At 41.4% G+C, this 22,486-nt stretch overlaps 1 protein-coding gene across 1 annotated transcript; it reads right to left on the minus strand.

Annotated features, from left to right (window-relative positions):
• Positions 1-19,852, minus strand: Arl5a (ADP ribosylation factor like GTPase 5A). Its single transcript, XM_021193954.2, has 6 exons — positions 19,571-19,852; positions 11,696-11,756; positions 11,273-11,420; positions 9,587-9,670; positions 3,167-3,318; positions 1-525 (listed from the first exon to the last, which is right to left on the minus strand). Exons 1-6 carry the CDS (start codon positions 19,614-19,616, stop codon positions 477-479), a joined length of 540 nt encoding a protein of 179 aa, XP_021049613.1. The 5' UTR covers positions 19,617-19,852; the 3' UTR covers positions 1-476.
• Positions 19,853-22,486: the final 2,634 nt, after the last annotated feature.

Genomic DNA, 22,486 nt, shown 5'->3' on the forward strand with positions numbered 1-22,486 from the left:
GAGCACAAATCAAAGCCATTAACCTGAACTTGAGGTATATACACAATACATATTCAACTTGAAGCAAAATACTTTCCATAATATTACATTTTTAAAACCTGGAAACAGTATCTGTGCTGATTCGTATTTGATTCAATGTGAAGGGAACATTCAACGTGGGGCAGGGTGGGAGAGTCACGTTGAGATAAAGTCCCAGAGTTCCAATGTCCTCCTCTCCCTTTGTACTCGCCAGAGCTCTACCATGTCCTGAGAGGATTCATCATGAGAAAATATCAGTCACAGGTTTGGAAGGAATGAGAGAGCAAACCGGGTAATGACATTTCATCTTTGTTTTCAAATAAGTGGTCTTACTTTTCTTCTTATAGAAAACTCTTAAGTCAGTTTATTATAAATATATCTAAACCATTTTTTTGCAGCTTTCAGGAAAAGTCCAGCACTTTGTTTATACAGAGTCTGTGAGAAGGGGTCAGAAGAGATCATCTGATCTTCAGGCGTGACATCATCCATTCAAGTCCTTGGCATAACCTAAGAAGACGACAGAAATCATGTGATTATATTACGGACTAAAAAGTCACAGACTATCCACTGTAGGCACAGTCTTCATTAACCCAAAGAACAAAATAGGAGAGAAGGAGAGATCCCTGCAGGCACTGGAGAGCAAAAGGCTTTTGGTTCAGTTTTACCTTAAAACTTAGATCAGTGCCTAACACATGCAGGGCACTCACATGACTAATGCCCATAAAAAGCAAGTTTTTATATGGCTATTCATCATAGCATCTTTAAACAGGAAAGAGTGAAACCTGAATGTCGAGAATCAGCAAAACCCAACATGTTTTAGAACATTCACAATTATAAAACTTTACATTTACCTTCCCTTTCAAAAATTACCTTTGACATAAAAATGCACATGACATGAAGTAAAAATAATGGGATAACATATCTACTATATTAATAATCTAAACATATTAAGAGTTCTTAACACAAAGTATACATATATCACAACTGTATGTAAAATATTTAAGGCAATATATATCATTATTATTACTTTCTATTGACTAACAAGTAACTGGGCTAATTTGAAATATAAAAAGGGATAATCCTTGGAACAAGAGAAGCCAAATCCCTAACGAGAGAGAAGCAGTCATCAGTGATGTTACAATAAGCCCCAAGCTCTCCTGAGTATTATTGTCTATGATGAACATGTAGATATAAAAGCCTGCCTGCCACAGTGACTGTTTAGAAGGTCACTCTTTTATTATTTATGTGTACGAGTCTATATGAACGCATGTGTGCAGATGCCCACAGAAGCAAAAGAGGGATGCAGAAAACAATGAAAAAAAAAAATGACTTCCAACTGTTAAATGTACAGAAGTCAACCACTAATAAACCACAAACTGCACTGAGCCATTATTCTTATCTTTGCAATAGTCAGGTCACAACCCTTCCCATATACACAAGAAATCCAAGTCTAGCAAGTTCAGCAAACAGGAGGAGTGGGGTCAAGAGAGGCCACTTGACTCCACAGCCCAGAGTCTTCAACCCATGAATCACAGTGATTCCCAAAGGAAAACCAAGGCTTTGGTCTAGTTCAGGGACTTGATGTGAATGCTTCATAGTCACTTAGACTTGTTTTCAAAGGGAGAACATTCCTGTCACGGCACCTAATTCATCTTTTGGTCCTCTGTTTCCCACCCTGATGAAAATATCAAGAACTTTTGCCCTGAATCTCAAGACTCTTTAGAATCTCAAGTTTCTTTCTACTGCTTCGGAATTGATAGTCATACCTCTGAAAAGTAGAAAACAAAATTACTCTCCCTTTGAGCTTTTCACCCTATTTCCAACTTCCTCTGTTTCATCTTTCTTTTCCTGCTGAAATCAAGAGTTTACATGGGCTGGAGAGATGGCTCGGAAGTTAAGAACTTTCACTAATCTCTCGAGGACCCAGGTTTGGTTCCCAGTATCCACACAATAGCTTACAACTGCCTGTAACTCAAGTTCCAGGGGGTCCAACATCCTCTTCTGACCTCTGTGGATTCCTGCATGAACATGGCACACATATACACATTCAAGCACACATACACACATTCAGGCACTAACACATAATATAATTTTTAAAAAGGACTTTATAGCTGCTACCCTAAAATCCATTTCTTCTTTAACTACCGCTGACTTCTGTCCACTCTCCCAATACACAGAGTTCACTCATTCACGGTTACATTTAACAGTACTTTTTCCATCTTTGTGGCCTTCGACCAGACATTTGACAAAGTTGGCCTCTACTTCTTTCTTTTTTTTTTTTTTTTAAAAGATTTATTTATTGTTATATGTAAGTACACTGTAGTTGTCTTCAGACACACCAGAAGAGGGCATCGGATCTCATTGTGGATGGTTGTGAGCCACCATGTGGTTGCTGGGATTTGAACTCAGGACCTTTGGAAGAGCAGTCAGTGCTCTTACCCACTGAGCCATTTCACTAGCCCTCTACTTCTTTCTTAACTACTTTCAGCTCTGGGCACGAACCTAGTCACATTACACTGTCTTCCAATAACCTTGACTTCAGAAGCAAGGATTCTCAAGTCATGCATGGTCCACTTTTACTTCTAATCCCTACGGGGTGGGATGGGGATTCAGCCCACTGTCTGGAGCATAGAGGCAGGCACACTATTCTTCACTATTCTTTTTTTGGACAGCATAGATTTCCATTTGACCACACTGGTGGCTATCTGCTAGTTTTACACATAAATCCTTTTATTTTTGCTCTGCTGTGCGTAAAATGTGGACTAGTCTGTAGAGCTGCTGTGAGTACTAAGACAGACACTGCATGGAAAGGACGCTAGGGAGGACATCTTGACAAGCTTTGTTTAGTTCCAAGTCCCAGTAGCTAATAGCACTTGCTGTTCTTGCAGAGGACCCAGGTTCAATTCCCAGCACCCAAATGATTCCCAAAATTGCCTGTAACTCCAGTCTTAGCAGAGCCAGGGCCTCCCAGGATTGGCCTCTGTGGGCACAGCATGTATGTGGTTAGACATTTACTCAGGTAACATATCTATACACATAATATTTTTCAAAAGGTAACAAGTATTATCTGACCTTTCCAGATCTGTTACACTCTCGCTTCTCTAAGCCTCTATAGCAACTGTATGGTACTAATGAGAAGACATCTTACCCCTCGCCAGTAAGAGCACAGCATGCTTGGATATGCCACTGGTGGTCTTTTATAGACGTGAGCTTCAAAAACTGGGAGATTTCCGCTACTGTCATGCATTCTTTAACATCTTGTTTATTAGCAAAAATCAGCAACCCAGCTTTTCTTAGGTCCTGTAAAAGCAAATAAAAATTTAAAGGTTAGCACACTTCCCCACAGATTTTTCAACTTAGCTAGTTATTTTTCGTAATTTTAGCAAACTAGACTTTTAATTCAAATTGTTTTATTTTCACAAGTACTACAATGTAAACAGTCTATGTCATCTCGCGTTTCACAGACTGACAGAAATAACCACTGACTATATTTTAAATAAATCCTTGTATGGGCTTACATACTTCTCAGTTGTGTATGTGCATGAGGGGGTGTAGTTTATGTATTGCATGCACAGACATGTGTGGAGGCAGAAGGTCAGCACTGAATCTCTCACTGACCGTGGAGCCTACTGATTTCTTTGAAGTGGCTGCCCACTGAGCCCAGGAATTCTGCCCCCCTGCCCAGCACTGAATTACAGGTGTATACTCTTGTGTGCTTTTATACATGGGTGTGTGCTGGGGCTCAGACTCATTTACATGCTTGAGCAGAAAACACTTTATCAGCTGAGCTATCTGCAAGACCCTCAGCACCAACTGTTTTGTCTTAAATGATATGCTTTATAGTCCTAAGTGCTTATACTTAATCATATTTTCAAGTATAATTATCTACTACACCAATTAAAACCCAAAAACCAAAAACTTCAATAGCTACTAAGAGTCATCCTTTACTACTGTACCAAAATCATGACTTCAGTTACACTTCCACATTACATTTTCAGCTTTATTACTATTAGTTACTATATACTGTAAGACATGTAAGTTGTTTATGTTTTTTGAGGTCTTGCTATGCAGTGCAGACTGATCTTGAACTCTGGAGTGCTGGAATATCAAGTGCACACCATCACTCACAGCTTAAATACTCCAGTTAGCAGGCTATCTACTCTCTGGACAATTTGGGACAGTCTTATCTCAACATTATTCCAGTGGGTTTTCTGTATGCATTATCCCTTTTCCTCCAATCTCCTAAGCAAACCATTCATAACCAGGATTCCATAAGAGAATGAAATTCTTCAGAAAATGACCATACTGCAAGTTTCCAACTATGTGTGAAGTTGGTATCATCTAAACACACAAGAAAGAAATGAATCTATGATATACCACATTGGGCTAAAGTCTCAGTTTGGAAACACTTTGTGCGTGTGCGTGTGTATGCATGATATGGTCACATACTGGGCCAAGGAGCCACAAAGAATGAAACTGAATTCATGAATTAAAACTCCCACAAAATTCTGTCCTTACCCAAAGAGACCCTGGAAAAATTAAACTAACTTTTCAGTTTTTGAGTCTACACAGAGATGCTGAATGCTATGTTTCTTCTTCTAGAACTGTTAGTTTTTTGAGACAGGGTCTAACAATTTAGCTTTGGGTGTTCTGGAACTTGCTACACAAACTACACTGGCTTCAGATTTAGAGATCCCTCTGCCTCTGCTTTCCTGTGCTGGGATTATAGGCCTATACCCATTTTAAAGGACCATTTCAGCATTAATAATTTGTTAATGTGCTTAAAGACACCATCTGCAGTGGACACAAAATGATGCTGTTCCACATAGGGGCTTTGATTCTTTCTGGTTAAGAATATAAGCTTCTGTTTGGTCAGTGTTTTGCAGAGTGTTTTATGCACAATCAAGAATGACTTAGAGTGCCCTCTGCAGGATCATGTAAGAATAGACAAGAATACAGGTAGATAGTTAACAGTTTTAAGACTTCATAATTAATTTCAGACATAATTTGGTCTAAAAAAATCTAAAAATTAAATGAAAATTGAAGAGCTAGATCATGAATTGAGCATACACAGGAATTATTAAAGATATATTGTGTTGTCTTAAATGAAAATGGACTATTAATGGAAAGGTTAGTAAGCAGACAGATTTTCCATGGAATTTCATTTCTATCTTAACTTCTAGAGGTTTCAGTATCTCTCATAGAATAGGTTGAACTCTTTTATACAAGTCAGATTTGCTAATGATGGCATATTCAAAATACAAAATTCTGATATAAGTATTTGGCTCAAGTTAGGAACTGTACCATTTGTAAATAATCTAAACCTATCATTTGTAGTAATAAAATACAGAAAAGCCCCTAAACTGGGACTATAAAAATCAACTATTTTTAACAGTCTCAGAGAGATGGCTCTGCAGGTAAAGTATCTGCTGTGTTGGCATGCATAAATATCAGAGTTCCGAACTCCAGAACTCAGTAAAAGCAATGGACATGTGGCTTGCCTCTAATCCTAGTGTGTGCGGGAGGTGGAGACCAGGACTCCCCAGAGAAAGTTGCAAAGCCAGGCATGCCAAAACAGAGAGCTCCAAGTTCAGCTAGTTTCTGCCTCCATATACGGCGGAGGCGAATCTATGAAGACACCCATCATCAACAATGGGCCTTCACAGCATGTGAACACACGCACACCACACCAAACACAACAATAAAAATAAATAAATAGAAAGGGTCTTTAAACTAAAACTGTAGTTTTTTTCTAGGTCTCAAAACCCACACTTTCTCTGGGGTTCTTTGTGAAAATCTCATAGATCTCAGACTGGCATTAATGAAGTTCTTAATTATTGAAAATAACAACAACAACAACAACAACAACAAACAGCAACCCTAAAATGGTATTTTACCTGAATAGAGAATCTGCTTTTTATTATATAACCTCAAGATCAAACACAATATTATGACAGTAACAGAAAGCATATTGGATTAAAGGCTTTTTATTAAATTAAGTTTGTAAGCTATGAAAATTTAATGTAAACAATGGTAACCTTTGGTTCACAAGCTAATTTAAATGTTCTCTACTATGCAAACTACACATATAAAAAAAAGTAAAATATCCAGGCCTGGAAGTACAGGCCCACAATCTCACAACTGCCCGGGAGGCTGAAGCATGCTGACCACACGGATATGGCCAGTCTGAGCAGCTTAATGAAACCTCGGCAAAAGTACACACGATTTTTAAAGCTGGGGAGATAGCTCATCGACAGAGTGCTCGACAGGAATGTGGGATGCCCTGTGTCCAATGGCTAGCACAGAGAAGAAAAGTGTCTGATGTATGTGTCAGTGTAGTCAGGCAAACAGCAGCAAACGTAGACATCTGCTTATCTGTCATAAGCCAATACTGTCTCTTTGTTCACAAAGTTTCACTTGTGAAGACAACTTCTACAATTTGCGTCATTCTGAAGAAAATTTTAGATTTTGATGTCTGAAACCATTTTAAAATTAAGTATATTCAAAGTTTAATATTTCTTTTAAGATGAAGCCTTGAGAAGGGTTTTTTAAAAATTGTAGTTTTATGTTTGGAACACACTAAAGAGTAATTATCAATGCTGGTTGATTAAGACTGTGCTGCTGCCGGGCAGTTGTGGTAGGCAGCACTTGAGAGGTACAGGAAGAAGGATCTCCCAGGCAGAGGTAGGTTGTTCTCTGAGGTCAAGGCCAGCCTGGTCTACAGAGTGAGTTCCAGGACAGTTAGGGCCACACAGAGAAACCCTGTGCTACGTGTTGCTTTATGGTAGCTCGGAAGCATCCATGCCTAACTGTATTTTTCACTCAGTGCCTCTCTTCAGTGACTCTAAATGGAGATTGGCATGTAGACTAGGTTTGTAAAATGGTAAATAAGACAAGAGGGAATGAGAGAAGGTCAAAGCTGGTCTCTAGGCTACTTTAAGACAAATTCTGTAGGGCTAAAATTCCAAGAAAAACAACAGAAGTCAAATGTTGTGCTATTAAGCTTCTAGAAGGCAAAAAATAAACCAAAAACCAAAAAACAAAAACAAAACACCACCACCACCACCACCAAAAAAACAGCAGATTATAGAAGACTTAAGTGATAAAAGGGCCAAGTTATAAGCTTGCTGTGGAATAGGCAATTATAGCTCCAGTGTATATATGAAAAAGCATACTGGGAGTGGAGACTGCCCAGCATGGGATTTTTTCATTTGGCTGATATAAAAGCAAAGGCACAACAATGGCCTAGAATATGTCAGAACCAAGAAGCTGACTCTAGTGCTAGACATAGCAGGCAAGTATGGCTCTGCTCCCAACTTGGGCATGAGCCAAGTTGAGCAGTGCAGACCAGTCTGGTTAAGGCAGTTGGTATTAAAAAAAATATGGAGGAGCCTTGAAGTAGCACAATAACACAGGGCAAGAAAGTAGGATGGCTCATGGTAAATGTTTTGGATTATAGAACAAATGTTTCCCATTTGGATATGCTGTTCCCAACACTGGTTATAACAACAAAACTGGCAGGTATGAGGAGATCTTTTGTGCTGTACTGCATCTTTTTTAGTATCCCTTAGGCCTTTAAACTGTATGACAAAGCTCACTTCCCATTGATGTTCTCTACTTCTTAAATCTGGGTGCCATGTGATCAGCTAGCCTCCTGTTCCTGCCTGCTGCTGTGTTTTTCTCACCATGATTGACTATATCCTTCTGGAATTATATGCTGAAACAAATCTATTCTGCCTTAAGCTGCTTTTGTCAAGAGTAATTTTATTACATGAACAGGAAAAGAAACCAGGACACTGTGTAAGTTGGGTAGGCACTTCTAAGTTGTTGGCAAAAATGTCACTATTAGAGGTAGGTAACCTCTCAATGACTTGTCAGCTAGGGAGGCCCTGAAGGCCACAAACTATAAAGGTATGCCACTGTTCTTTGTTGCATGCCACAATTGGTAGAGTCCATACTGCTGAAGACAATGAATGCTTTGGCTACAGGCTATGGAGTATCAGGCATTGCTAATCCCTTCCTAGTGCACGGTTTTCATAGTGCTAGAAGGTACCTTGTGGGCTATTAGGGTGTCGCGTCCCCGTACGGGCCACCATTTGTTGCGCCCTCTCTTGACCAGCAAGGAAGACGCAACCACCAGTTCTTCTAACAGCAGTTTATTCAGCAAGCTTCTTTCTTCATCTCCCCCGAACCCCGGGGAAGAGCCCAATATATCATTCACACCAACCAATCACACCAGGCAACGTAGCTTTGCCAGGCAAGCAAGCTCAGTCAATGATCAGCAGGGATAACAGCAGTAGCCAAATAAGGATTTGTTTATTATAAGAACTCTCTTCCTGTAGGTGCCATGTTGGGGTGCGGCCCCAGGGGCTGTGGCTCCCCACATTAGGGGAAGAACTGTCATCAGCAATCTGGTTGGCTATGGAGCCTATGGACTACAGTTCTATCGTGCCAAAGAAAATGTGTGACTACTGGTACAACAGTGGCATGACATTTATGGGTACAGCCTGGTTTTTACAACTGAATATGAGGACTAGTCTATAGGACATAACTCACTAGTGCTATAAACCAGACAAAAGTGCCGATGGCAAAGGTGGGCACAAGCCTCAGAAAGGCCATTGCTACTGTTTTCTTTTTTTTTTTTTTTTTTTTTGGTTTTTCGAGACAGGGTTTCTCTGTATAGCCCTGGCTGTCCTGGAACTCACTTGGTAGACCAGGCTGGCCTTGAACTCAGAAATCCGCCTGCCTCTGCCTCCCGAGTGCTGGGATTAAAGGCCTGCGCCACCAGGCCCGGCTGCTACTGTTTTCTTAAATGAATGCAATATGCTTGTCAAATTGCTTGCCATTTAAATGCTTCTCACATTCATAGATTACTGTTTTCTGTCATCCTCAATAAGCTTTGGGGGAAATTTCTTCTTTTGCCACAGGGAATGTACTGTAAAGACTCAAAGCCTCTAGCTGTGTGTGGTGGTCCATAATGCAGGTACTTGGAGGCAGAGGCAAATGGACTCTCTGAGTTTGAGGTCAGCCAGGCAAGCACTCTACCAGTGTGCGTACACACAATTCTAACTTACTTAAATTTGGATTCTGTGACTAGTAGTGTTTTGAAGGACTTATAATTATGAGCCAGTCATATAATTTCATTTGGTAAGAGGGATTTTAAAAAAGATGGGAAAAAAAACCCTATGAGCAAGTAGGTTTAAGTATTAGTGTGATGACAAAAGCACTCAAGAACTATTATATGCACAAGTACTTATGATGTGCCTGTCAAACAATAATCCTCTGTATGAATTATCTGCCCAAAATGTAAAAAGAAAGCTACCTTGCAGAAATTCTTTTGCCCAGTGAAATCTCTAGATTTTTAAGCTAAATACCAGTCTATGATTATCTGTACAATCTTTCTCCTGTTTCCAGACACACTTCAACTTTGGGAAATATAAAAATACCAAAATATGAATCACAAGCATGTATGACCAACAGATAATTTTTTACATTGAAATACTCCTTGTGAGAAACTGTAAGAGGTGATAGGATGCCGATTCTCACTTACTACCAAAAGCAGACTTACCTCATGGGCTAGCATTTTGTAGAGCTCTTCTCTAGTTACAGAAATTCTTTCTCTGTCTGTGCTGTCCACAACAACTATTACAAACTAAAATAATTACCAAAAAAAAAAAAAAAAAAATTCATTAGTGACTTAGAGAATTTAGTATCTGAAAATTCATAAGGTACTTATATATTTAATTATATGACACTATTATTAAGACATAAAATCTACTGTATGGTAACAGAACCAGGAATATTTAGCATACTTGCTATAAAGCTTAAGAACCTGACTCATTTCTAATTCAAATACATTTACTAAATTTTTAAGAAAAAACAAAAGAAAAGAATATTATGCTAATACTCTAACCAAAATAGAACATTTTCTTCTTTTCAAAACTACTGTATGAATACTAAATCCCTGTAACATTAACAATTTAAAAAAAAAAAAACACACAACAAAACGAAAAAATCCCCGAACACTTAAAGTTCTAAGTTTAAGTTGCTTCCAGACAATTACTACTAATATCCTTTGAAACCCAGAAAGGTATGTGTATTAAAATAATGTGACAGATAAAGAAATGAACAAATTGAGGGTATCAACTGGCATATGAAAACACAGAAACATGTAAAAACAGGTGCTTCCTTATGCCCAGAGCATCTGCTATCTGCAAGCACAGTTCTGTAATGAACAAATGACGAGACAATGGCTTACGGGGGCGGGTTCCACTGCACTAACCAAGAGCACCACAAGGCAAGACTGAAACAGCAAGTGTTCAGTTACTATAGCTACATCGCTCACATTACCTGTTACTAAAACACACTTTATTTTTACTTTTAGCACTAGGTAATGATTTCCAAATAAAGCACTGTGGTTTTCAGCCTTTCATTCTTCAGTTTGTAGCGAGTACAATATTTCACTTGATAGTCTGCTGCTGGCAGAAGACTTTAGTATTGTGATGCTCATTCTATTAGATGGCATCTGAATAAACCCTTTTCAAGGCTGACACAATTTAATGTCTGCAGCACTGTGTATGGGGGCCTGACATAGACCTTTATAAGCTACACATACAATCCTTCCAAACACATGATGAAATACTAATGGAGTGCTGGGACCAGGCCACTTGGTAGTATCAGTAATGATTTAAATATCAGCCATACACACACACACACACACACACAGAGTATTTTAAAAGCCTTACAATACACACTAAAAAACAACTGGTGCAATCTTTCAACTTATAGGTGAAGATAATAAATTTAAATGTCATAGGCTGGAAATTTTCCCTTGGAACGTAACATGTAAATAAAACCATATGATTATATCTAAAATGCTTTATGATTAAAAGATTTTTCAACTGCAACTACACTACATAAAAGACAATACATGGCAAAACTGGCTAGGACTCAAGCCACATAAGAGTCCGTTTACTTGGCTGGGATTTCTCCCACTTAGACACATATAAACAGCAAGAAGGAAATGCAATCAGAAAATCATGAAATGTAAGTCATTTAAGAGTAACTATTGGACCAAACAACCCGACTGATCACCCACCAGCTCTCCCAACAGAGACTCAATGTTGAACTGAGTCAAGACTGGAATGGAAGACTACTGTACTCACAGTCCACTTTTAAAGACTGTAACGACTCGCACCCAAATGCTTCTCAAGGACTCAGAAGCTCAGGTAAGCACGAGCATTAGGAATGTTACCTCTGTGTTAGTATAGTAAGTGTTCCAGGAAGAACGAAGGGATTCTTGGCCACCAATATCCCACATCAGGAAACGTGTATTATTAACCACAATCTCTTCCACATTGCTTCCTATTGTAGGAGATGTATGTACAACTTCATTCATGGAACTAGGAGGGGAGAAGTTTACAAAATTAGGGAGGAAGCTAGTTCATCTCACGAATGCTTACATCAAGGTACATCAGCATGGCTTCTAACTCAGACCCAGGTGCCCTTGTTTTTGTGCTCACACAATGATTCAGCTAAAGATATCCCTGGCTCCTGGCTTATAGTTAGTCTGCTTGGATCCACATAATTTTTCATTTCATTGACTTCATCCATCAAATATCACAAAAGCACAAAGAATAACTAGAACAACATTAAATTTTAAGCAGTTAATACTTACAACTGGTAAAGGATAGTAGTCTTCCCAGCATTGTCCAGCCCAACAATGATAACTTTGTGCTCTGAAATAAAAAGCAGCAGAGAGTTACAACACACAGAGATCCCACACTTTATTCTTCTTTGTTTCTGTGGTGTAAGTCAGCACACAACACTCTTTAGCCTTTCTAGAGCTCAAAAGATACTCAAACAAGCAAGGAGTGTGTTGTTGAGCTCACTTCCTTTGCTTCTCGTCATTCTACACGGCCCCCTCTCATCTTTCCAGCAATCTCTCCAGGCAGTCAGAAGCTCCTTCTCTTTCTAGGCCTAAGGAAGACCATGCTCAGCAAAGGATCCCCATATTTAGTCACAACAATTACAAATGACTTAAGTTACTGAAGTTCAATGTGTGGACGTGCAGGTATCCCTTGGGATGTCCATGCAAAGTGTGAAAAGGAAGTAGAAAAAGAAGGGTTTGTTCCATGGGTAAATTTCTATCTCATGAGTCTGCAAACTCATTCCTACTACTATCCCCAACTCCACAACCTCAGAGAGCTACACACATAAATGAGTACCCCAGGAGAACACCAGCAAGTACAAAAAAGACACATGCTTCGAAGGGGCTTGTCAAGCTAGGAGTGGTGGCCATGGCTGTGCTTCCAGACATTGTGCTAATAGGAGTTCCAGGCTGGACCAGGCAATGTGGTAAGACACAATCTCAAAAAAACAAAACAAACTCACTTGGCTGACAACACAGGCTCCCTAACCCTGGTTTAACACTTACAAGCTACATTCACTACAAACCCAACAGCTGTATTGTGGATATATACATAGATACATACATACACACACACATTTATGTATAATTAATAATTACATATTTATGTTTTAGTGTTATTATAATAAGTCAGCAATGACCAATTCCATCAGAGGAAAGTATATTTTGTGGCTGAATTAAAATCAGAAAACTCTTGAGAAATGTGGGATTCCAACCAAGCAAGTGTTACAGACTTCAGGACCATGAATATACTTCACAGTGGGGCAGTCTGCGTCACGTCACGTCACGTCACGTCACGACTAGATAGCTGAGCTCATCAGCTAGGGAAGCAGCCTTTCTTCCAGATGGGCTTCTCACTAGCACAGCTGGCCCTTTCTAATTTTACTTGCAAATGTAAGCACTCCCTTCTTGCTGATGTATGCTTTCTTCAGTTCTGTTAATACAAGCATCTACAAAGGTATTGAGGCAAAAAGAAAATTTCCTAGATGAATATTGATTTTCAGTTAAAACCTCCTTGGACTGGGTATGGTGGCATACTTCTTTAATCACACCACTTCAGAGGCAGAGGCAGGGAAGTTCTAGGCTAACATAGTTTACATAGCACAGGTTGCAGAGTGAGGCTCAGCTTTAAAACAAACTAACTGGAGCCTTTCTAAAATATCAGCTTAGTTCTAACTTGAAGGAATCCATTTTGTACTATCCTCATGACTAGCTACAGGTCAACATTTAGACTGACTTCTAGTACTCAGAAACAAAACATATTTATAATCATCAATGAAATGGTGTTCTTGAAACATTACCAACTAAAACAGGACCAGTCCAAAAGTAATACAAAATACAAGAATCTATGGCAAATGATATAAACAGTGACTTAAGCATGCATGTGTGCATAAACAACGTGCCCACAGATGGGTAACACAGATCTGTTTGCACAGTCCTTAATCACGGACAGAAGCTATAAGCAGGCACAGTCGCAGTGCTGTAACTTTTCAAATGCTTTTGTCATTCTTGCTTGCAGAGCGTGAGGCATATCATGTTAAATGTTCTCAGTGGTGATAAATCCTTTTGCCTCTAAAGATTAACCTGAGTTTGTAAAGAGGGTCCCTTGGAACCATCTTGGTCACCAGGGAACAGGCAGTTGAAATGAATGCCAACTTACAGTTAAATAGGATATGTCTCTTTGTAATAATCATTTAAAAAAAAAAAAGCCAACCAATCAAAAAACCCTTCTTTCCAATGACATTCTAAATTGAGTTTCTAAACACACACTGAATAAGAGGAGACACTGGTAGGAAATCTATAACTGGTTTCTAAAACAATACCTTTCACGTTAAACCCCTCCTCTAGTTTGGACACAAATTTTGCTTCTTTGCTTTTGTTTTATGATCCTTAGTGATGCCTTCAAGTACTTATGTCCTGATTCTAAAACTACTGTTTTTCTTAGCGCCTAGAAAGGATTATCTACATTAAAAACAAACAAACAAACCAAAAACCAAAAACAACAACAAAAAAACCTTAGAAAGCATGGGGGAGGGTATCACATCTGGCTACATGGGAGGGAGGAGTGGCACTTGGGCAAGTGCTTAGCAGGACAAGCATACTGAGCAGAGACTATGCAGCAACAGATGCTAAAGTAAGACAGAAGGGGAGGGGCTCACATCACCAACACTTCATCTTCTCAGGATACAAGATAAAGAAAGGACAGAGTATCTAGAAACAAGCAAACAAGCAAACCCAGAGGTGGGAGCATATGGTGGAGGATAAACTGTGTGACCCTGTATCTGGAGGCATGGTGTAAAGTTTTTTAACAGGTAAGACTATCCAAGATGGAAAAACAGCTAGATAATAGATTTAGCTCGCAAAGAGAACCATTTTTTTTAGGCTCCACAAGACTGGGAATGAGGGAAGTCCTAACAGGCAAAGGTTAGGGTTAGGTGAAGGAGAGCAGGAAGGGGGAAGGTGCTGGGATAGCGGACGTTAGAAGCTTTGAAGGCCACACGTCCTTCCATGTCCCTGCTGGTAAAGTGGATAGGAAGAGGGAGGTTGCATCACAGGGAACAAGGTGAGCAGGGATAAGTGTGACAAGGGGTAAATGTCTTAATCCTAAGCTCCTAATTCCTTTCTTGGCTGCCCACTAAATCCAGACAGCTGTCTGTGGACCTCGTCTCCAGACTATCCATCGACTTTCCATTTATTGTTGCTGGCACTATTCTCCACTCTGGAGACACTCTTTTGTTTAACTTTACAAAATTATCCAAGCCCTACACCACTACCAAATACATAAATACACACCCCAACCAAGACTACAGATCAACAAAGGGAAAGTAAGCTATTGTAACATAAAAGGCAATCATGACATTTCAAGAAAGAAAAAAAGAAAGAAAGAAATTTAAGTAGCATGTGCAAAACTTAAATTTTCCTAAGAGTCACAGACTCTGTGTGTGTGTGTGTGTGTGTGTGTGTGTGTGTGTGTGTGTGTGTGTTGAGTGAATATTCAAAGTTCAACCTAGGGAAGAGTCTGTAATCCAGTGGATCCCTCCCTCACATAGCCTCGTGTCCACAAACAGAACTCACCTCCAACTACTAGAGGGAAATGTGCTGATAAGAAAGTATCAATGGCTCTTTTGGCAGCTTCCTAAATCAAAGACAGGGCGTAAGAGTCATAATGAGAACTGGAACATTAGGACAGAGTTGTGTGTGTAAGAGGTTAACAGATAAAGGTGCCAATGCAATAGTCTCAAGCCAGTTTATCCCCACGTAGAATTAGATCATCCATACATGTCCTAATACTCAATCAACTTCCGCATACCCTTACAGTTTCCACACTCTGCACTGCTCCTTCCCAGACATCACAACACTCCATAGAGAATGTGTATCTGCAGTGCTAGAATTCCGTCTTACAATGTGCTTCAGGACAAATACTCCACAGAACATACAATACAGCATACTAGGAGGTAACGTTACTGAGGACAAATGTCAATCAGACTTTGGCCATTCCAACGCCGTTGACACTTGTGAATCATTGCAATCGCTGTTTTGCATGACTTCATTTAGAAGGCCTTCCCCCACAGCACTCCTGCACTCAGGAAAGCCCAAACACACCATTATTGACTGCTGGGATTCAGAGTTTGGCCTGGCTTCTACCTTACCAATCAATACTGTTTTGTCGTGAAAACACTTCTTGTCCATGGTTTCTTCCTCCTTCCTTTTCTTTGACACACCCAGGCACACTACTAGTCCACTGGTTGTCTAAGTCTGTATCTGACTACTACTTGGTAAATTAATCAAAGCAATTAAAAGTAACTGTCACTTAAAAGCCTTCTATCTCTATGAATTACATAAAGTTGGAAAAGACAAACAACACTATCATCTCATATCCAAAATATCACTTAGCCTTACCAAGTCTAGGTCTGGCAGGCATGCCAATTCTACATGACCCAGCACAAAAGCCATACACTATGAAGTTTTTGACTTTTTTTTTTTTTTTTTTTTTTTTGGGTAAAATTTGGCCATGCAATTCTGAGCATGAACATTGTAGATGATGAGTTGTGTCCCAACATCCAATGCTCAGACACACCTGTTTAAGATAAAACTTCAGTAACAAAGACTTGCTTTTAAGAAACTGCTGGTGGAGGAAAAAAAAAAAGAGAAACAAAGATGAAAATCAGGGAGCCATTAGGAGGCAGAAATCACACGATAATTTGAGGTTGGGAAGTTTTACAAAGAAAATATCTAGTCCCGATTAGAATGAGGTACTGGTGAGAAGATAAAAGTAATCACCATGCCACGCAAGACCCAGGGACTAAGGGTAAAGGTGGTTGTTACACACAGCTTGTCCAGAGTGCAGACTGTCACCAAGAATGAGCGTTTCCTCCTGCAATGTCCCTCCAGTAAGCTCCACCTGGAGCTAAGAGGCAGCGTCCTGATAACATACAATGTCCAGTTACCTTCCTGCTGTACGTTCCTGCATGGTTGAACTCCCTTGAAAAAAAGACCAAGAACCAAGGTGGCTTCTCCAACACAAGACCAACGCAGTGTGGGCAGCTTTGCCAGCACTCATTCATAACTTGATTCCTTTCCTAACAACCAATGAGCAGAGGGAGGAGCAAGGCTGTCAAGAGGGAAACTCCACAACCTTTTACAGTCTACAGAGGTGTTGGAAAGGATCTTCCTTCACCTACTACATTCTTTATAAAGATGTGTGTGTGTGTGTGTGTGTGTGTGTGTGTGTGTGTGTGTGTGTTGGGAGTAGGGGTGGTGAGAACATGCTGGCACTAGAGATCCTTGTTTAATATCCCAGGCCTATCATTTTAAATAAATAAAGCCCTAATGTGCATCTGTAAAGAGGAAAGTTTCTAGAAGTAACGAAACTGAGGCAGATTAACCAACACTGGGGTGAAACAACTGGAACCAGTGTTGTGAAAGTCACTAGAATTACCAACTAACTGCTCATTCACCTATAGAGTCAGGCTGGTTTCTTTTCTGCTGCCCTGGACTATAACGAGACGCTTTATAAAGGCAAGGAGGTTTGTCTGTTTCATTCTCCGCCTTATTCCCAACACCCAGAGCAGTGGATCTCAGCCTTCCAAATGCTGAGACCCTTTAACATAGTTCCTCATGTTGTGGTGATCCCTTCAACCAAATAGTTATTTTGTTACTACTTCATAACTATAATTTTGCTACTGTTATAAAAGTAAAAATCAAGTTTCCCATGGTCTTAGAGATTGAGACCCACAGGTTGAGAATTGCTGCCCTGGACCCAAACAGGAGCTATAAAGGCATTTAAACCAAACACCGATAACGAGTTCTTCCAGAGGTGCAGTCATTGTTGGCAAACCTAAATCTAAAGAGTCACAACTCAGTCAACAGGGAGAGAAGAGGGAACAGAAAAGTTGACAGTGGCTTCTTAAAAAGACCGACAAGCACCAACACGTTTGTTCCCTTTCCCATGTGTGAGAGAAGCCACTTGAGCCTGTTTTCTCTTTTCCAGGGAAATATTTGGAGACAGAATCTCACGTTAGCTCAGGTTGGCCGTAACTTTCAGGACGTGTATCCTAAGTGGCAGACTCACAGGGGACCCCCACTACCACATCCCCTATTATCTCTCGGATGGATGTGGTGAAACAGGAGGCCAACTGAGCTACAGCCCCAGCTTCAATATTTTTTTTTAACGGTGTCAATAAATGGCAGTATCTAGAATAAAGTTTGAGGGCTCCAGAATCTGTGCCCCACCTAAACATAAGCTCTGGTTTTCTGGGTCGAGCACGCAGTTCACCATCTCAGCTTTAACTGAGCAGCTGCTTTTTGAGAAGCCAGAGCTGCTATGTCTCTGCGTTCATCAATATAGCAAACTCTGCAATTACCCAAAGCCTCTCTCTGGAGGTCTCCATGAAAAAGAGTATAGAAACGTGTCCTTATCCTTCTGTAAAACAAAGCACTGAAGACACACCTAACTTATGTGTCTCCTTCTCCACAGGTTCAAGACTACCAACAAGTGTCTGTGACAGTGAATTCCGTGAGGCTACTGAGCTGGGAACAGACCATTTAACAAACCGTTTCTTCACAATCTCACTATATTGACTGGTAATTTCCCAGAAACTGGACTCTATTAATTCTCTTGTTAATTTTCACACACTGAGTAAACGTTCAGGCAAATGCAACTACAAAATGCAGATTACACCAAGACCTGTACTGCTACCACGTGCAACTAGGTGAGTTTCTTTTAAAGTTCTAATTCATTTTTTTTTTTAAAGTTACAGCAACAGTTTTGTCACTGACTCAAAGAAGAAAGTGAGACCAGTACCAGAGACACTTTAAAGCATAAGGTCTTTCTAAACCAAAGCAGAACTGAAACACTAGTTTCACTATACTCAAGACTGTAGAGGGCAGAACTAGATACTTGCTACTCACACAAACATCACCAGTTCTACAACAATGTAACCTTTAGTACTTCAAACCTAGAGATTAAATACTCAAAAACTGTAGACCCCACAAATCCGTCCTGGGCTAGGTGAGAGTATCTAAACCCACAGAATTATGAAGCCACTGGAAACCACTAACCTGTCACACGTACACTGCTGACCAGACAGTGCTAATGGAAATATCCTCTTTATTACCCTCCACTTCATTTAGTACCGTCATCTTAAGTATCATTTTTTAAAAATTATTATTAAAAAAAGCAAAACCCACTAGGGATTACAAGCCCCATAAAGCCAGCTCTATCCCGGAGGAGGAGCAAACCGGGAACAGCTCCTTCTCAATAGTAGGCACCACCGTTCATTAAGTTTTAACAGGAAAAAAGTGGGGGTGCGACAACGCTTCCAGCTTATACAAGAGAAAAACGGTCCGTGCTTGACAGATGGAATGAACTTGCAAGTAGAGCTTTTTTTAAAAAAAGCACTACATTTCATTTTAGTAACTATGTCGTGCTGTTCGGACCATATTCTTTCTCTCCAGTATCACACACCCATTTTGTAAATTTTCTTTGCTTTTTTATAAATCCCCTATGCCTTTCCGTGGCAAATGTCTGCGTTTGGGCGAACTTAACACAGTAACCTGCTAGTTACCAAATGCTAACGAATGTCTCCCGAGGCAGGCTTTTAAAAGCTTTCAGCGAAACACTTTCACAAGGGCCAAAAAAACCAAACCAAACCAAAACCCCAAACCCTCTAATAACCTAAGAAGGAAAACGACCTTAGGCTTGACCTTTACCACTGAGACAAACGGCGCAAAGGAGAGAGACTCCATCACTATTCCGCAGCGAGGGTCTCCCCGCCCATCCCCCGCAAAGCGAACCAGACGGATCCAGCATTAGTTCCAGTTTTCCGCATTCTGCAAACCGTGGGCTCGGTGGCGCCGCTAGGGCCAGGGCCCTCGGTCTTCACCCTAGAACCCCAGCTGTTGCCCGTGCGGCCCAAACACAATTGCCGGGCAGGCGACGGGGATGGAAGCAGGCCAGGCCGCGCGCTGGGCCCTCGGCGTGGGGCAGGGCACCTTTTGCGCTCGCGATCAAATCGGAGAAATGGGTGTACGGCGGGAGGAACCTCTCCCCAGCTCCCCGGAGACAAAGGCGACCCTCCCGCCCGACCAGGCCCGGGACCTCCCCGCCCGGCCCAGCCTCACCCTGGTGATTGAACAGCCTCCAGATCCGGGTGAAGAGAATTCCCATCCTCGGGCAGCGGAGCCCTCCAGCCGCCCGGGCTCAGGCTGCGGGGCAGAAGGACGCGCCGGGGCCTCCGCCTCTGCTCCCGCGCCGGCCGCGCGCCCGCTTCCAGGGACCCGCGGGGAGGCCGCAGCCCAGGCCGCCCAGCCACGCGCGAGGCCCCGCCGCTACCGCCGCGGCACTCGCCTGGCTCGCGGACATCGCCGCCGCGTTGTCTGCTCGAACCTCGCAGGCCACCGTCCTCCCCCAGCTCCTCTCCGGCGGTGGCTCGGGCAGGGGCGGGGCGGAGCGAGGGGACTGCGCAGGCGCTGGGCCCGAAGGCGGGGCGAGAGGGCTGGAGGCGGGGCGAGGGGGCTGGAGGCGGGGCGAGGGGCTGGGAGGCCTCTGCGGCGCAGAGGGCCAGTGGAAGGAAGGCTGCGGCGCTTTAAGCGCGCTGATGTCGGGAGTTTGAGGTTGTTTCTGAGTCACAATGCAAATGTGTAACCATACTCACCTCCAAAAGTCCCAAGTTTGGACCCCGACGATGGTAAGCTTTAAGTCTCTTTAGAGCCTATTATCCCTGACAGCCTCAGAAATCATTGGTCTCTTTATTTTTTTAATTTTTGTCGCTGCGGTTTTTCGTACCTCTGTCTTTGCTTCTCAGCGCTCTTCCCTCTCTAGTCTCCCTCTGCTCTCAGGCCACTCTTGGCTAGATCAGTTTTCCTTAAGCATCTCCCCGGTTTAAAAATCTTAAGTGGTCACAAAAGCTGTCTGAGCTGAGTCAAAAAACACTGTAGTCAAGAAACTCACTGGTCTTCACGGTATGTTCCAGATGTCTTTTTCTCTCATTCAGGAGTCACCTTCCTGTTAAATAGATGGCCAAATGCTGTCTGTGCTCTTCATTCTGCTGCTTGCCTAAAGTTTAAACAGTTGTGCCTCCCGGTATGCGAGTGTCCAGCTCTGCACACCCGCGGACCCCCACCCCTACCCCCGACCCCTGCAGGATAAGTGGTTGAAGAGTAAAATATAAGTAATCGCTGGCGAACTTGATCGAAGAGTTCTTGCCTGTGTTTTGTTTTTGTTTACTTTAGTTCCCTTTAGCTAAGCAGGAAGACTCTAGATCTCAGTATTCCTGGTGTAGAAACAGGGTTGATTGCTTAACTTCAGTTTGCAAAAGGGAAGGAAAGAAAAGGCAGAGATGGAAAAATGTGGGAGACTTGTGAAAGGCCCCTTCGAGCTATTCCCGATATCATCTCATCCTCCACAGCCACATGAAATGAAGCACTATACTCTACCTGACTCCTAACCATATACTGCCTTATAGCTCAATGTATGGGAAAGAGAGTTCTTCATCTTCTTTGGGGGCTTGCGTTCAAATGCCAGTCTTAGAGGAGGCATACATAAAGGAGAATTATATCTGGATATACTTAATAGCCTGTGGGCTGTTTAGAAAATCAGTGTTTGCATAACCAACTTACATGAGCTCTTTAGTGATTCCATTCTCATCCAGTGTAGGCAGGGCTTTAGCATCTCTTGAGTCACTTTACAAATTCCCACATGTCTTTGGCAACTTATTAATGTATGCCAGACCCACATTTACCCATGAAGTTAGAGCTCTGTGTTTTAGAACTCTGTTAAGGAAATGGTCTCTTAGGCTATTTTCCAAGTGTCCCTCACAGAAAAGGGGGATGGGTTTGACTAGTAGAATCTTGGCTGACTTTAATAGACAAAAATACAAAATTGTTAACTATAGATGTAACTGGAAATCTTTAATGAGGGGTATCAAACGTTTTGTTCTTCTGAGACCTTCTAAACATTTTATCAATTTTTAAAGTCATGAGCGGAATGCCATGAAAAACTTCTGCTTCAAGGCAGAAGAGAATAAAACATGCGCTTTTCCATTCTACAGTTAACAAGCAGAATACTGGATACAACACAAGAAATAACTGTTTCCAGGTACTGGAAAACAGCCTGTGGAACTAAAGAGAAACTGAGCTTTACCATTGCCCTGTATTTCCTCCTTAGCAAAAACAATTCCCAGGCAACTCCAGAGGGAGTAGACAGCCAAATAAGAGGAGGACAGTCTCTTACCATGAAGACACAGCTGTGTGTTTCCGGAGTCTGGGAGGCTAGAATTAGGGAAGGAGTCTTTACCTCCATATGACTCATACAGGGTGAAACCCTAGGTTGTTGGCTAGTCATAGTTTCTAGAGAAAAAAAAAATCATACCAGGATTATTGCAAAAGAATCCCCAGATAATTGCTCCAAAGGATCAGGAGTCATTAATATAAAATGGTCCCTTCAGTCAGTAAAAACACACATAGGACATCAGTAGATGCCTGGACGTTAAAAACACACATAGGACATCAGTAGATGCCCAAGAGTAAGCCCCAACTGAGACCAGTCTTAAAGGTGCCTAAGGACTTTGACTAAGAGAGCAACTGCCAGTTGAAACAAGTTTGATGTTCTACAAACGAATATAAAAAGTAGACATCACTAATAATTTGCAATATTCTAAATCTAATAGAAATGTATTGGTCATGCAAAGAAGATGTGACAGCAGATCTGAACACAGGGATGTCGAATAACTCATAGTTATTGCTGGAAGACAGTGGTTAGAGTCTATAGTTAAATTACTGTGCTGACCTTGTATGCCATAGGAAAAGACGAGAAATTTCTTTCTATAGTCCAGTGGAACTGTGCTAAGGACTAGAGAGGTAGCTTCAGGTGTACACCTTGTTAAGGCAACAGCTTTCCTCCCGGGAGTTTCAGATTGTTGGCTGATTGTTCGGATGGTCTTAGGTCAGTCCCCTCCAATAACAAAGTTACTCATACAGCCAAAGCCTTGTGCTTACTCAGCACTTTGCATGTTTCATTCAGGTCACTACTTGGCTGGA

The sequence above is a fragment of the Mus pahari genome, chromosome 3 (genome assembly GCF_900095145.1).
Source record: "Mus pahari chromosome 3, PAHARI_EIJ_v1.1, whole genome shotgun sequence".
Classification (NCBI taxonomy): domain Eukaryota; kingdom Metazoa; phylum Chordata; class Mammalia; order Rodentia; family Muridae; genus Mus; species Mus pahari.